At 33.5% G+C, this 17,930-nt stretch overlaps 1 protein-coding gene across 1 annotated transcript in view; it reads left to right on the top strand.

Annotated features, from left to right (window-relative positions):
* The first annotated feature begins 729 nt into the window (after positions 1–729).
* TMPRSS11F (transmembrane serine protease 11F) overlaps positions 730–17,930 on the top strand; it is a 95,599-nt gene continuing 78,398 nt past the window's right edge. Inside the window, exon 1 of the mRNA XM_074229324.1 lies at positions 730–809. Coding sequence (XP_074085425.1) covers positions 799–809 — 11 coding nt within the window. The 5' untranslated portion in view covers positions 730–798. The remainder of the gene's footprint in view (positions 810–17,930) is intronic.

The following is a 17,930-nucleotide window of genomic DNA, read 5'->3' on the forward strand; positions in this document are numbered from 1 at the left end:
ACAGGAAGTGCAAGAACAATTTAAGGATCAAAGGACTCTGAGAAGCATATGAGAGTTAAAACAACAGCAACAACCTGGAAATTATATTTCAGGAAAAAGAACAAGAAAATTGATCAGAATTTCTGAATTCAGATTTACTGCATCAACCTGAGAAGTAAAGCGGCTTGTTCAAGATTATAATATTATTTAGTTTCAGAGGTAAGACAAGAAATCTACTCTTTCGATTGAGGTTGATTTGCTTTTTTCCACTTCTTCAAAATGTTTGAGTTCACACAAAGTTCTCATAATTTAAGGACAAATGAGGATGTCTAATGTATGGCACTTAATCAGTTTTCATGGGTCAGATCAAATCTTTTAATTCTAAAAATCCCAATTAGCAAAATACAAACTGCCCTCAAATTAAAAAAAAATTAATTGTGCTACTTTTATTTCAAGAGAGCTTGAAAAAGGTGAGGTCATGCCTCAAACCTTAGTTCCCTAAAAGAAAGAATTATTATCAAGAGTTCACTGCATGTCTACCTACATGCACTGCTTACAAGTTCCCTTTTCAAGTATTTGTCATTGTTTACATATTTGGAATGGACTGGCACATTGGAATTCTTTCTCCCTTGCGAAAATGGTCACATCTCTTATCAGCCTATATCTAGGCTGCAGTCACTGAAACTGGTTAGACTGGCTTTGTCTTTATTGTCAGTGACTTCACTGTTCGTCTTCATTCAGCCTTCAAAGCCTCGACTGTATCCTGAGATGATACAGATCAGATGGTGACAGAAGAGAAGCTGCCTGGGTCCTGGGTACATGATGTACGCGTAAGTACTTGATCAACAGTGATGGTAGAACTATAGTAAATGCCAACAGCAAAGATAAAGTGGGAAGTCTTTTCTTGTGGGAAATTGATTTGAGAGACAAATTTTTCTTTTATGTTATAATATTTTAGGTTAAATTTTTAAAAGAGATGTTTTGAACTGGTCTCATTGAATGAATCATGTTTTTATTTTTCTAATAGAAATATGTGTGTAATATAATGATATAAATTCAATTTTATATTCTAATCATCCAGGAGAGATTATTTTTAACTTTCTTTAATCTTGTTTTTTAATTAATCTCCATTGATACTTTACAATTACTATGAAGTTTTATATTTTCAATAGATTCTATCTACTTTCTAAAGTCACTTTTTTCCTAAGAAAAAGAGAAACATAAAATAAGGAAAGAGAACATTATGATTCATGTAAGCATGAGGAAAAAAAGGTCAGTCACTATATCTCATTGTAAATTAAAGAATTTAAAGTTAAAAATCTTTTTTGAATGCAAATAATTGGTAAATGACAATTAGAATCTGAATATACATTTTCATTGTAAAGATAATTCCCCTCCAAAAAATTAATCAATAAATTTGGCACAGTGCTACATTTCTCATTGTACTTACTTCCCACTAATCTTTCCTCCCTAACTACTTTTATTTTAATACTTTGTCTTGACTCTCTTGATATTCACTCTGTGCATACTTAGGTACTTCTCATTTCCCCCACCACACTTTAAGCTCCATCAGAGTAGGAATTGTTTCACATTTTGTATTTATTTCTCCAGGAACTACAACAGTGCCTGGCAATTATTAGGCACTTAATAGCTGCGTGCTGATTGATTGATTGCAAACTAAGAAACAGGTTCTCACTTGGTTGACAGTGTGACCTTGGGAAAGTTGTTCATCTCTATGAACTTCATTTTCTAAAATGAGAGAGTCAGATTCTAAGGTTTCTTTCAGCTCTATGTACTATGATGACTGTCAATATCACATGAAGTTGATTATCTTTTGCTACTAAAGGTACCAACTATGTACTAAGGTACATAGTTATAGAGGTGGTACATTAGCTCTTAAGGACACCAAACATTTACTATAGGGTTCAGATTTTTATAGGAAGAAAAAAAAGCCAAATAATTTCAGTTCATTAAATTCCTTAGTAACCTAAAAGAATGAATATTCTGTCAAAAATAACTTCTCCAGTGGAGTACTTGGAGAAAAGAGACACTAGTGAAGTCTGTTTATCTTATAATTAAGATAGCTTATTAGGATGTTTAATATGCTAAAAAATAAATTTCTTACTAAAAAGTTTTAGAGTAAATATAATTAGCTTCAAACAAAGTAGACAGAAATCAAAAAGAAACACAAATAAAATCAAAGGGAATGATGTGGTAATAATCAATTCAAAGAATCTCAGTCATCTTTGCAAGGGCAGGGGAAGCTTTCTGCTCTTTGCTAAAGAAAATAAAAATAGGGTGGCTAGGTTGCACAGTGGATAGAGCATTGGCCCTGGAGTCAGGAGTGTTTAAGTTTAAATCCAGCCTCAGACACTTAATAATTACCTAATTGTGTGATCTTGGCAAGCCACTTAACCCCACTGCCTTGCAAAAACCTAAAAAATAAATAGAAATAATCTTATTTCTAAGTAATTCCGTCGAACATAATTTTTGTCTCCCCATATTCTCTTTCTTCATCTCTGAAGATCTTAATGAAAATAGAGCCTAGGGGGCCGCTAGGTGGCACAGTGGATAGAGCATTGGCCCTGAAGTCAGGAGTACTTGAGTTCAAATCCGGCCTCAGACACTTAATAATTACCTGGCTGTGTGGCCTTGGGCAAGCCACTTAACTCCATTGCCTTACAAAAACCTAAAAAAAAAAAAAATAGAGCCTAGAGGCATAAAAACCTCTCCCTTGAACATCTGTCAATTTTTTAGGGCTGAAATTCTCAGAGATTTCTATCACACTGCTGTTGCTCTTATGTAGGCTTTTATCATTCACCTGGTTTCTAAATAGACTTATAGTTCTTCTTGCCTTGGCCTCGATAAAAATCCACCATCTATGCAGATGCCAGCATAACCAAGTTACTCCTTTGCTCAAAAATATTCCATAACTATCCTGAAGCAAATAAGTACGGGGTCATGGGTAAGAGAGTATTAGATTTGGACTTGGGTGCTAATGTAGATTCTGCCTTTAACATTTAATAATAGTGCAACTATAGGCAAGGCTCTCTGAATTTCATTTTCCTTATCTCTAAAGTAGAAATAATGATGATGATAATAATAATAATAATAATACCTGTATTAATCCATTACAAAATAATTATTCAATTCAAGTGATGTACTCTATGTAAACTACACAACAAACATTAAAATGTTTATTATGAGTACAATTTAAAATCTTCTGCCTGTAATTCAAAGTTTTAACAATCCAGAACCTTTTGATCAATCTTATTTCATACTACTTTCCTGTACATTTGTTTCATTTCTGTCACAATGTGTTCACTATCCTTTACCTTACCCTTCTCTGAAAGTACAATGCTTTTATGTCTCTATCTTTGGTTAGTTAATACCCTATGTCAAGAATGGTCTATCTCATTTCTTTTTCTGAAATCACATGCAAAAACTCTTCAAAATACTACCATATCCAGAAAGTCTTTGTCAGTCTAGTCTTTAATGTTCTTCCCCATAAAACATCATATCACTGTTTTCTGTCTCTAATGTACTTACCATGTAAATTATATATATATGTACATATATAAACCTATATTTGCATATAAACATATATATGTTTGTAACTATCTGAGTGGTTATAATAACTTTAACTGGACTTTCAAAATCTTTAAGGGCAGAGGTAATATATTATCTGAACCTTGTATCTCCCCACAGCTTATCCAAATGCTATGGATCAGCATTGAATAGATCCTTAGTAATGTTTAGCTAATGAGTTCTATTGTGGAATCAGACATAGTATAACTTGGGGGTGCAGAATAGGTTGAACCATTTAGTAGATGTTCTTCATAGAAGGAATATTGTTCCAAGGTAAATAAGTGAGGTGATATTGATTTCCATAGAATTATATTGGTTTTTAAATTTAACATGTCTATCATTAATCACTACTCTTTTTCCTCTCTCTCCTCTCCCCACACACACACACACATACATGCACAAACATAAATACACACACATATACACATACAACTATGGAAGGTATTCTTTCAGACCACTGAGGGCTATACTATATTAAATAACTTAATCATAACTTTTATTAAAAAAGTGATTGACTAATTGGCATCCTAATGACTAGAAAGGGACAATTCCTTACTTTCTAACTTAATATTCAAGGAACCTATTGAAAGATTTTTAAAAATATATTCATAAATGATTCCAAATTGTGTAACCACAATAAAATCAATTGTACTTATCAAATGGAGGACTTAAGAACTAAAGATGCCAAAAATCAAAGACAAAATGTTTATTTATTAAAGGGTAAATCATAGAATCATAGATTCAACTAGACCAACCCCCTTATTTCCCACAATGCAATTCAAGACTATTAGGATACTTCCCTATTTATTCAGTTTTGTCAATAGATCTTGATAAGAACATAAGATCATTAGTTGTTCAATAGTCATGTTGTTTTATAAATTAAAGTACATTTGGATGATTGAATATTCAGTTAATAGTTAAATAATTAAGTGCTCTATTTTTCCAGGTTTTAATTTTTTTTTTTTTGCAAATCATTCTTATTTTTTCCCTCATTCTTGTGGACATTTACTTTCCTTCTGGACTTCTCTTTCTATTATACTTTTAACATATATAATCTCAATATATAGTCAACTCTTACTTACCAAAATAAATACCTTATTACTTACCAAATAGATTATTTAAATTTTCCTTGCTTTAAAATATGTGAATATAGTTTTCCATCTTCTTCCATTAAACACTTTTGTTGATAGCAATAAATCTTTGCTCACTTTTTCCAGGAAAATTTGGGAAACAGCAAATAATCATAATTAAATAGTAGAATATGAGATTCTATAAGGTCTCAGAGACTGCCTATTTCAAACTACAAGATAGCAGATGAGTACTGGTATCTAATTTGTGGCTTGCCATTTTTTAAAAAGATTTTTACAAGGCAAATGGGGTTAAGTGGCTTGCCCAAGGCTACACAGCTAGGTAATTATTAAGTGTCTGAGGTTGGATTTGAACTCAGGTACTCCTGACTCCAGGGCCTGCCTTCTATCCACTGCACCACCTAGCTGCCCCTGGTTTGCCATTTTTCTTTGGACATGATTAAGAGGAGGAAGAAGTTTAAGTGGGCATAAACCCCCTAACCCTGACTTTATTGGCATCAACTGAGTCCAACCATTAAAGATTACCAGCAGAGTGAAGATCCTCTGGAAGCAAGGAAAAATCTAATTGCTTTAGTAAATTGTTTCTTTGCATGTGTAAATTGTTTTTTTTTTTTTATTTTAGATTTTTCAAGGCAATGGGGTTAAGTAGCTTGCCCAAGGCCACAGACTAGGTAATTGTTAAGTGTCTGAGGTTGGATTTGAACCCAGGTACTTCGGACTCCAGGGCCAGTGATCTATTCCCTGTACCACCTAGCCACCCCTGCATGTGTCAATTTAATGAAGTACAGTCAAATTTTCATATCATTTCAATATGTAATTTGAAGAGATAAGGATTCCTAGAATGTCAAATACACAAAAGATCATTTTTTTTATTTTTGCAAGGCAGTGGGGTTAAAGTGACTTGCCCAAGGCCACACAGCTAGGTAATTATTAATTGTCTGAGTCTGGATTTCAACTCAGGTCCTCCTGACTTCAGGGTCAGTGTTCTATCCACTGAACCACCCTATTGCCCCTATCAATACTCAAATTTTAAGTGAAAAATTTTAAATTTATTTTTGTCTTTTAATGTTTTACTGTCTTTTAATGTTGGGGATAATCTGTATAATATATTCTTTTAAGAATTTTCAGTTGATTTAAAATGTTAGAACTACTTTACATTCAATTTAAATTCCTCCCATTTTTAAAAGATTGGATGGCTTCTTTCTCTTAAGCTTTAGAGGCAGGTTAATTTCCATAGTATATTTTCAAAAAGTCTTCCAGATTGATTTTTTTTTTGCATTCAAAGCCCTCCCCCTTTTAGTATATATGTTGCTTATTTTTATTTTTTCTCAATTACATGTAATCAAAATTTCTAACATGCATTTTTAATATTTGAGTTCTAAATTATTTCCCTCCTTTCCTTCCCCCTTTTTTGAGAAGTCAAGCAATTTGATATAGATTATATATGTTCAGTCATGAAAAAAATTTTCCATATTTGTAATGTTGGAAAAAAAAACCCAGAACTAAAGAAATAAAGATCAATAAATTTCAGAAACTATCCTTCAATCTACCTTCAGATTATGAGTTCTTTCTCTGTAGGTAGATAGTACTTTTTATTATAACTCCATTGGGTTACTGAAAAACTGACAACAGCTAAGTCATTTACAGTTGGTCATCTTACAGTATTGCTATTTACTGTGTACAGTATTCTTCTGATTCTGGTCATTTCACTTTTCATCAGTTCATATAAGTCTTCCCAGATTTTTTTGAAAGCATCCTGCTTATCATTTCTTATGTTGTGTTGTATCATTTTTCACTCATATCTGGCTCTTTATGACCCCATTTGGGGTTTATTTGGCAAAGATACTGGAGCTGTTTGCCACTTCTTTTCCCAGCTAATTTTTTTTTAGTTTTTTTGCAAGGCAAATGGGGTTAAGTGCCTTGCCCAAGGCCACACCGCTAGGTAATCATTAAGTGTCTGAGACCAGATTTGAACCCAGGTACTCCTAACTCCAGGGCCGGTACTTTATCCACTGTGCCACCTAGCCACCCCTTTTCCCAGCTAATTTTACAGATGAAGAAACTGAGGCAAATAGGGTTAAGTGACTTATTCAGGGTTACACAGTTAGTAAATGTCTGAGACCAGATTTGAACTCAAGAAGATCAGTTTGCCTGATTCTCTATCTATTGTGCCACCTAGCTACTTAAAGCACAATAATATTCCATCATGATCACATGCCATAACTTCTTCAGCCATTATCCATTTGATTGACATCTTAATTTTCAATTATTTGCTACTAGTAAAAAAACTGATATAACATTTTTGTACATATTAGCTTCCCCCCCAATCCCTTTTCCTTGATCTCTTTCTGATATGGATGTTTGGTCCTTGTTCCTTGTTGACAAAATGGCTGGGTCAGTTTACAACTCCCTATTTTTCCACATTCTCTCTAAAATTTGTCCTTTTTCTTTTCTGTCATATTATCCAATATGATAGGTGAGATGATACTTAGAGTTATTTTGATTTGCATTTCTCTATATCTTGTTTGGCAATAAATTATTTTCTATCCATAATTCTGACAGGTAAAATTTTTCATGCTCCTCTAATTTTCTTATGATATAACCTTTTTATCTGAATGATGTACTCATTTCCACCTCATCATGGTATACAGTATGAGTTGTTGATCTATATTTAATTTCTGCCAAAGTGTTTTCCAATCTTCCTAGGGTAAGTTGTCAAATAGTGAGTTCTCGTCTCAAAATTTGGGATCTTTGGATTTACCAAAAAGTAGATTCCTATAGTTATTTACTGTATGATGTTTGTTCTTCATTCTCAAAGAACAGCATAACATCAGGGAGACGATGCAATGACATGAACATGAATAGGATTTGAAGGAGTGGAGCTGTGCTAAGTCAAGAACCCAAGTTTCCCCTTTGGAGCCATCTGGATCTAATGGTCTGGAGATGACTGGAGATGGCCCTAGATGCAAGACAACAGGGTTAAGTGACTTGCCCAAGGTCACCCAGCTAGTAGGTTCTACCTGTCTGAGACCAGATTTGAATTCAGGTCATTCTGACTCCAGGATTGGTGCTCTATTCATTGTACCACCTTGCTACCTACTGCTATGTATCATGTACCTAATCCAGTTCACAGATCCTCCAATCTATTTCTTAGGCAGATTTTTGTTAATTATAATTTGTAATATAATTTGAGATCTGGAAATGCTAGCAGATTGTTTTTCAGTGCAGTAGACAACTAAACTTTAATCATATTAACTCAAAGAAAGCCTCATACCTTATATGTAGAATATGCCTGAGATGCAAATAGAAAAGTAAGCCACATTCTGATGAGTTTACTTTCAAATAGACTGCAAATACTTTCAAATAACTGCAAAAATGTAGGTAACTGTTTGAATCTTTTCTAGCTCTAATCTTTTATGCCTCATTAAAAATATAGTACTCTGTGATAAAGAGATTGTGGGGGCAGCTAGGTGGTTCAGTGGATAGAGCACCAGCCCTGGAGTCAGGAGGCATTAAGTTCAAATCCAGCCTTAGAAACTTAATAATTACCTAGCTGTGTGGCCTTGGGCAAGTCATTTAATCTCATTGACTTAAATAAATGAAAAAATTTTTAAAAAGGGTTTGTGTAGGGGCGGCTAGGTGGCGCAGTGGATAAAGCGCCAGCCCTGGAGTCAGGAGTACCTGGGTTCAAATCTGGTCTCAGACACTTAATAATTACCTAGCTGTGTGGCCTTGGGCAAGCCACTTAACCCCATTTGCCTTGCAAAAAAAAAACTAAAAAAGGGATTGTGTAGTAGTGAAAAGAGTAATGAATTTAGGATCAGAACATGAATGGATTAGGCCCTATCATGAGGCTATCAAGTGCCTTGAGCAATATCTCTAGGATTCAATTTTTCTTATTTCTAAAATGAGGGTACTCCATTCCATTCAGTGCTTTTGTGAGAATCAGATCATAGAATGACTATAAAACATACCTTTAACTTCTTTTTTTCCCTTGGTTTTTGCAAGTCAATGGGGTTAAGTGACTGAGAATAGATTTGAACTCAGGTCCTCCTGACTCCAGGGTCAGTGCTCTAGCTAACCCCCCACCAAATTTCTAAGTAATACATTAATACTTCCTATTAACTACTACTACTACTACTACTACTACTACTGCTACTACTACTACTACTGTGATTACCACTACCACCACACCACCACCACCACCACAACTACTATAATCACTACCACTACTACTACAACTACAACTACAACTATGACCATGACTACTACTACTACTACTAGTACTACTACTACTACTACTACTACTACTACTACTACTACTACTACTGCCACTACCATCACCGCTATTGCTCCTACTTCTGTTTCTACTACTTATTATTATTAATCAATAGATTTTTTAAGGATAGAAATGGTCCTGGGACAAATCACTATCCAGCTATTATTCTTTTACATTTAATGTTCTGAGGATTATTGCATAGGTGGAATAAAAAAAACTAATTTTACAGCTGATTAAACACTAAGAAATAAGTTCATCTTTTGAGCTCACTGAAAGAATCTTTTTTATTGAAATTTTATTTTATTTTTCCAATTACACGCTATTACACTTTTTCAACAATAATACATTTGCAAACTTTTGAGTTAAACATTTTCTACCAACCTCTCTTTCCTTCTCCTTCCCCATGGGGGCAACCAGTCTGGTAAAAGTTGTACATGTACATTTGTGTTTAACATATCTACATATTAGTTATAATTACAACTAAATTACAACTAAAGGGAAAGAAAGAAAATCATGAGATAGGAAGGAAAAGCACAGGAGAAAATTTAAAAACCAGAACATAGTATGCATTCAGATTTTATGACTTTTTCCCCCTCTGGTTGTAGGTGACACTGTCCATAACATGTCTCTTAGAGTTGTCCTTGATCTCTGAACTGCTGAAAGGAAATGCATCCATCATAGTTCATCATCTCATAATGTTGTTGTTATTGTATACAATGTTCACTTGGTTCTGCTCCCTTTGCTCAGCATCAGTTCATGTAATTTTTGCCATTCTTCTCTAAAGTCTGATTGCACATGATTTCTTATAGAACAATAGGACTCCATAACATCCATATACTATAACTTGTTCAGTCAATTGTCAATTGATGAATTTTCTTTCTAGTTATAACTTTAAGTTCCAATTCTTTGCTACCACAAAAAGAGCTACTATATAAATATTTTGAACATGTGAGACTTTTCCTGTTTTTATGCTTTCTTTTGGATATAGACCTAGTATTTGGTATTGTTGATTCAAAGGGTATGATAAGTTTAATTGCTCTTTGGGTATAGTTCCAAATTGCTCTCCAGAATGGCTCCACCAACAGTGCATTAATGTTCCAATTTTCCTACATTCTCTCCAATATTGATCATTTTTCCTTTTTTGTCATCTTAGCCCATCTGATATATGTGAGGTGGTACGTCATAGTTATTTTAATTTGCAGCTTTCTTATCAATAATGATTTGGAACATTTTTTTTCATATGACTATATGTAGCTTCAGTTTCTTTATCTGAAAGCTGTCTGGATAGATCCTTTGACCATTTTTCAATTGGGGATGGTCTGTAATCTTATAAATTTGATTCATTTCTCTATATATTTTAGAAATAAGTCCTTTACAGAAATATGAGTTGTGAAAACTGTTTCCCAGCTTTCTTAATACTGAAAGAATTTTTGATATAAATTTAGTAGCTTAGGGTTTTAATGGATGAATAAATGAAAAAAAAATTACTAAGCACTTGATGTGTAGAATATGCCTGGGATGCAAAAAAGAAAAAAGTAAGCTACATTCTTTACTTTCAAATAACTGAATCAACACATAGAGGAAATTTTGGTTAAAAATAGGAAGGGGATAGTACACTGGACCCTATGGTTCACTGACAAAGCAGATGGTAATACATCATCGTTAATGTATTTTCCACTGAAAAAACCAAAAAATCAGGTCTCTCAGGATTGTCATTGATCTCTAAACTGTTACTTTGTCCCATTTCCTACATGATTTTGATTGTTTGTATTTTGAAAGCTTTTCATTCAAATTCTGAGTCTTTGGCTTAGTGACATTTCTTGAAAAATGTTCATAAATTATAATAGTGCAATGTTATAACTAGATGATTGGAGGCAACAATTAAATCTGTAATAATAGTATCAGCCAGTGTTTATTAAGTAGTTACTGTGTGTCAGAAACTGCTAAACAATGGGGATACAAAGAAATACAAAAGACAGTCACTGTTCTCAAGTAATTCAGTCTAATGGAGAAGATATATAGATAGATATATTCAAATAAACCACAAAAAGGATAAATTGGAAATAATTGATAGAGGAAAAGCACTAAAATTAAGAGGAATCAGTAAAGGCTTCATGTAGATGTGAATTCAGTTGGGACTTGAAGGAAATCATGAGTTAGAGAGAGGAAGGAGAGCATTCCAGGATTGGCAGACAGCCAGAAACCTGGTTACATTGTGCACTATGCATGTTTCTCAATATTAATGAAGCATCCAGTTATTCCAAATTAATACATTAAAAACATTTAGAAATAGTTAAAATTATTTTAGTACAGATTTTATATAATATATAGATTTTTGTCTCATAAAATGGAACAAAATAGCTCTGCAACTTCTATGTACCAGTTGATGAGATAGTGCAGATTAAGTTAGGAGCAACAAACATCTAAAAATAGCAAGACATTTCAATTACATCATCATTTTAAGGCTATCTTCACAAGAAGCAGTTGATGAAAAATATAATCAACCACCAGTTTGCTCTATAAATTATAATTTACAACTGCTTTGACTGCTTTCATCTACACCATGTTTACTACAGTGAGATTAAAGAACTAATCCTTATCCTGTCAATGTACGTGTGAGATTAATGTAAAAATACATAAGATGAACACATACAAGGGACATAAATTAGGACTTCTAGTGCAATATTACAGTGTACAATAAGCAAATACATGTTTTAGATAATTCTATTCTTATATACTTTTCCACACAATATCATCCAAAATAAGGTTAGGCCTTCAGACCCTGAGGGAGCTAGAGAGAGACCAGAGACATAGTTCAACTAGTCATGGGTTTCCTCATTCCTGGGTCCTATTTGTGTTAGCTCAGTGCTTGGGTGCTTTGGGGCTGATGGTTGTTTCATTTTCTGTTGACTGTGTGTGACTCAGTAAAGCAGTCCTTTAGTGATCTGAAAATGATGAAGTAAAATTACTTTATTGACTCAAGGAAGAAGGGTTGATAACTCAGAGAAGAAAAAAGGGAGTGATTCTGCCCTTGGGTCTCTTCTTTCTTTGGCTGAAAATGTAACATGTAAGTGCATCCAGTAAGAGATGAGATAAAGTGGCTGCCTTTCTATTCCATTTCACCAGAAATATCAAACTTGTTATCAAAATTGATAATGAGGAAGAGAAGGGAGAATATAGGATTATAATGGGAAGAGAATATCATGCTCTGATTAGGGGGAAATAATTCTTGGTAAATATACAGGGAAGAAGCTATATTAATGTGCCAAGTGCTGTATACTAATTAAAGTCAGTGCTATGATATGCAAGATTTGAGACATTGTTGACATCTTTCCTGAATAGATGGTATCAAGAGTCAATAGTCTAGAAAGTGGGATCTCACAAAAAGGTAGTAACATCTATCAAATATGCCAAAATAAAGCACAAACCCTGCTTAGGAGAGCTTAAGTGTAGTATGGGGCTGTATCTGCTGAGTTGGATTTTTTCTTGAATATAGGAGCCAATCAATTAATCAATATTTATTAAGAGCCTTTTATGATCCAGGATCTGTGTCAAGTAATGAGGAGATGCAAGAACAGGCAAAAGCTCTTTGTAAACTAAAACCCATTAGATTGTAAATTTCCTTCAAGGAATTTAGAACCTAATGAGAGGAGTTAACAATCCTGAGCAAAGGGGCACCTTAGTGAAAAGAGAAAGGGTACAGAGCCACTGGTCCTGGGACCTAGAATTAAATTCAATTAATATATAGCATTTGACATTAACTAAGGTTCTCTGCATCTTTAACAAGAATTATTTTCCCCTAGGTCAGAGCATGCTATTCACTACCATCTCCCATTATTATCCTATAATCCCTCTTCTGTTCCCTGTTATCAACTTAATCCTCATAATCACTTTGCTCCTTTGGCCCCCCTCCCTATTAGCCTATATCCTCATTTCTCTTCATATTCAGCCCTTGACTAATTAATTCTACTGAGACAATTTCTATTGACAAGACAAAGAAAAGATGAAAGGAAGGAAGGATCTCAGCAATGCCTCACCGCACTCATGCTTGGACTCACTTTCTGAATTTTTTTCCTCCTCTTGAAAATGTTTTACTTCTTATTTCTCATAACTTACTTTTTCTCTTCTCTTTTTCTTCAACTGCCTCTAGCTTTCCTATTTTTATTAACTTTCTTTAATAGAATGCAAGATTCTTCAGGATAAGGACTATCTTTGCTTGTGTTTGCATTTCTAGTGTTTAACACAGTGTCTGGTATATACTAACTACTTAATAAATGACATATGAATATATGTTCATATATATATTTATATATATATATATATTTACTCATATATATGTACTCCATTTCCTATCTATTCCATTTTCTCCAGCTTCTCCTTTTCCCTTTCCCCTCACTATAGTCTATATTTAAATATTTCTCTTCTTTCTTTTTTACTTTTTTTAGTTATCCTTTTATTGACTTCTTTCAGATTCTTCATTCTCTTTTCTTTTCTCTATATATTTTGTTTTACTTTGCTTTTTTGTTTTCTTCTTTATTATAATTTGTTTCTATATATTTTTTTTTACTATTTACTTATTTTTCTCATCTTTTTATCCTCCTCTTATCATTTTTCTCCCCTGTCCTTTCTTGGAGGAGAAACATGAGACTTGAGGCCTGAGATGTATTAGTGAATGTTTAATCACCCACTCTCTCTGGAAAAAAAATAAATTAAACAAATATTTAAGTTTAATTGCATTATTAATATTTTCTCCATCACTTTCTTAAGTCTACAAAACAAAAAAATCAAGCCCTGATTTATAACATTTTTTGATTTTCAAGGTATAGATTTTCACCCTGAAAATTTAACAATATGAATGGGCCTTCTGGTTTGAACTGGCACCAGCACACTCATTCTTAGGGTGCTCAAGCATTAAAAGGCTTAAGGACCACATTATTTGTCATGCTCAGTATTATCATTAATACTATAATTACATAAAGCTAAATTGGTGAACACTTTGGAAGAAACTATAAGTTTAATTGTTTTATATTGCTCATATTCTGCCTCTTCATAGGTAAGTAACAACTATTTTCAAAACTTTTCTTGTGCCTTTCCTTCTTTGCTTTAGAAGGAGGTATTAATAAATCACTATTCAAAATCAATAAGGCTCTTCATTTTTCTTTAAATCTATTTAAGGTATCATCTGCTTCATGTTTCCTTCTAGTTTGAAAATCAAGCACTTCAAAGTTATTCCATGTGTATTATTGTTACAAGCTTTTATTAGCAAAACATACAGGGTTATTTTAGCTGAAAATGATAAAACCTTATAAGATATTGCTTAAAATTGAACTAAAATTGGGTAGTAGCTATTCATTGCATTCTACCTCTTTTTTGAACCCATAAACCCAATACATGGGACTAGTCTTCACTTACAAATATGACTGTTTATAAACCATTAATAGGGCATAATTGTTTTTGTATTAGCAGTGAGGGATTTATTTCCCCTTATGGCCTCTTCTTTGTTAAGTGACTAGCCAAATTTACAAATTCAATATAGAGTGTTATATGAAAAAAAGAGAGTATCAGTATTCCTCTTGATGAGACTAGGAAGAAGTCCTAGTGACTTTTACAACCTATATATTGTTGACATTGCTGCTTACTCTTTAATATTAAATGATTTTTTCCCAAATAGAATATAAATTTATTGAGAGAGGAACAATTTTGGATTTTGCTTCTGTATGCTTAGCTCTTAGGAATGTAATAGGTGCTTAATAAATGTTTGCTAATTGATTATTTAATTGGTAAAAGACAGCAAAGGTCTGCTATGTCCAGATAGCAGAATTAGAACTAGGATCTTGACCATCCTAAATATTGATTTCTAGCTAGCTGACTTAACCAGGTGCTGTCAAACTGTAAACTTCAAGTAGTGCTTGCATTTTATTTTACATAAGATTTGCTTATCTTTATAACAAAATAACAATCTTCCTCTGACTTTTAATTATTGGTTTAAGGTTACTATATTCATATTCTTTTGTATTTAATCAACAAATTTAGTAACACAAGATGAACTTAAGGTCTGATTACCACCTTGGATTATATATTATTAAAAGTAGAAGAAATAAAAATGTAGATCCTGCTCTTTCCTACCTCAAGCTTTTGCTCACACTATATCTCTTTGCTTAGAATGTTCTACTCTCTACATATTGAATACTCTGACTTATATTCAAATAGTCTTTTCTATAGGAAACTTTCCATAATACACAGGACCCCCACACATACACCCTTTGTGGTAGTGAATATCCTCTCAGCTCATGAAGCATTTTCCAAGTCTAGTGCATTTATGTCAGAAGATATTTAATTTAGCTAATTGTTAGTTCAATTCAACTTGAAAAATATTCAATCAATATCTAATATGTACTTAGCTCTTTAATATTTGTGAAGGAGGGAAATAATTCAGTATAACATCCAGTTTTATATTTAAACTTTGAATAGTTTACAGAGAAGCAGTAGGATACTATAGAAAGTGCTAGACTTGGGATAAGAGACTTTAGGTTCAAATCTGAACTCTTCCACATACTATCTGTATACTTTGAGTGAGGCACTTAACTTCTAAGATTCTTAGTTTCTTATTTTTAAAATAAATGGATTAAATTCTTTCCAGCTCCAAATCTATGATCCCATGATACTATGAAATATTGAAAAGAAAAAACTCAAGTTCAAAAACCTGTTCAGCCTTCAGTATTGGCCTGTTGAGTTAATCATTTCCTATGCTATGTTAAGTGACCGTTTAGAAATGTAGTATGTTAAGATTCTGGGCCATGTTAATTTTGTTTATTTAACATGCAAATCAAATTAGTTTTAAAATGAGAACATTGTTGATCTTTTTTTATCTGGAGCACTTGAAATGCCTTCATCACAGCTCCTCCCTCTGCACTAGATTGTGCAATATCAGGTTTCAAATAGTCATCTTAACCAATCACAGAGTTGGCTGAGAGCAGAGGACATCAGCATTTTCCCTGAGATTCCATCCCTCAATGAGAAGCAGCAGCTGGGACCAGGAGCATGTTAGTAAGTGCTGACTCAGTGTTACCTAGTGCACAGCACACCCAGTTATTGACTTGATACAGGAATTTTGCCAGTCTTCCTCCTTTTGAATTGATTTCTAAAACTAGAACCAGTAATATGTATGTATTTACACATAACTGATGATTTGTTATCAGGGTATCAACAATTCTACAAACATTCTTATTGTAGCATAGAGAATAGAACCAGCCATCAGAGGCAGGAAGAAAAGGATTTAATTGAGTTCTACTTCTGACACATACTGGTTGTATGAACTTGAAAAGAAGCTGTACTATATTATACCTAACATATGATCTGTGTCCCACAGATGTACTGTATTGGATGAATGAAGGAATCTTGATCTTCTTCTAGTTTGTCCTCTGGGCTGGCTTCATTCCTTTTCAATTCAATTTAATAAGCATTTATTAAATACCTACTTCATTCCAGCTAGGTGCTAGGGATATAAATACAAAAATGAGTCAGGCCCTACTCTTAAAAAACATATTTTATTTACACATATTTGTATATTTTGTTGACTTTTTTTTAGATTTTTCCAGGCAATGGGGCTAAGTGGTTTGCCCAAGGCCACACGGCTAGGTAATTATTAAGTGTCTGAGGTTGGATTTGAACCCAGGTACTCCTGACTCCAAGGCTCTATTCACTGTGCCACCTAGCTGCTCTTGACTTTCTTATAAAAATTTTATTAGTAGTTTTTATTGAAATCATCCTTTTGGGGTTATATTCTATATTTTAAAAAAATTCTTAGCTATTTTCCTATCATTTCAAAGATGGTTATGCATTGTCTTTCTAGCATTATTCCATATTCACTTCCACAGTGAATTCCACAGTAGAAACCGCTAGTTTGCAAACAGGCATAATATTTTAAAGGTGACTGCTACAGTGGAAACCATACTATGCTTGAAGTAAAGGATCAAATCCTAATAACTTCTAGCTATCTGCCCATGACACTTGATTATTTTACATCTCAATTTTCTCATCTGTAAAAATAGGAAAAAATACGCTTGCACAGTCTGTCTTACAGATTTATTGTGAGAAAAGCACTCTTTAAGCTAAAAGTATGATATAAATAATTATGTCTTCTACTTTTCAAAGGATCATTGCTAATGTTTAGTTAGGGATTAATAGAAAAATACCAAGCAGAATAACTTGAAAGATAGTGAAAGATGAGTGAGATAGTGAAATGAATAAGTAAAATGTCCCCTTCTGCATTAGATTTTCCATTAAAATCTCTAGTAACAGGAGTCAAATTATATGGGATCATAGCAGGATCTCAGATATCATCTGGTCTATTTTTTTTTTTTTTGCTTCAGAGGAAATTGAAGTCTAAGGTTAAGTGGTTTGCCAAAATTCACATAGCTAGTTAGACCCTAACTCTAGTTTCCCAAGTTCTCACTTGGTTTTGCAGTAGAGGAGATAGTTGGGTTAACCCTGCCTTGCTCAAACACCCACTTTTAGAGGTTAGAATAGATATGCAGAAGTTGTTCTGTGAGGAGTCATAAACTTCTCTTGTGCTGATGCTGAGTAGGCTAGACATCCAGCTCCACTGGTTTGCATCTGTCCTTGTTGATCTTCTGGCCATGTGGGTGTGGTAGATTAACCAGGTGACTATAGTTAATAGCATTAAGTGCCAGGGAGGCAAAACTGCTGGTAACGTAGCTCAACTTAACAACAGAGACCAATGGAGCAATATCTACCATATGATGGCAGGAAGGGTAAGAATCAGCAAATGGGATTTTATCTTCTTGCTGCTTATTGGCCTCACAAATCTCTGACTAGCACAATGCCTGATACATACATAGATAGAAAGATTGAAAAGATCTTTATTAAGTATGTACCAAGCACTATACTAAGTCCTGAGAATACAAATACAAACAAAATCAGATAGGCCCTATCTTCAAGGAGCTTGTTCCTTAATGGGGGGGAAAGACAACACA

The sequence above is a fragment of the Macrotis lagotis genome, chromosome 3 (genome assembly GCF_037893015.1).
Source record: "Macrotis lagotis isolate mMagLag1 chromosome 3, bilby.v1.9.chrom.fasta, whole genome shotgun sequence".
NCBI lineage: Eukaryota > Metazoa > Chordata > Mammalia > Peramelemorphia > Peramelidae > Macrotis > Macrotis lagotis.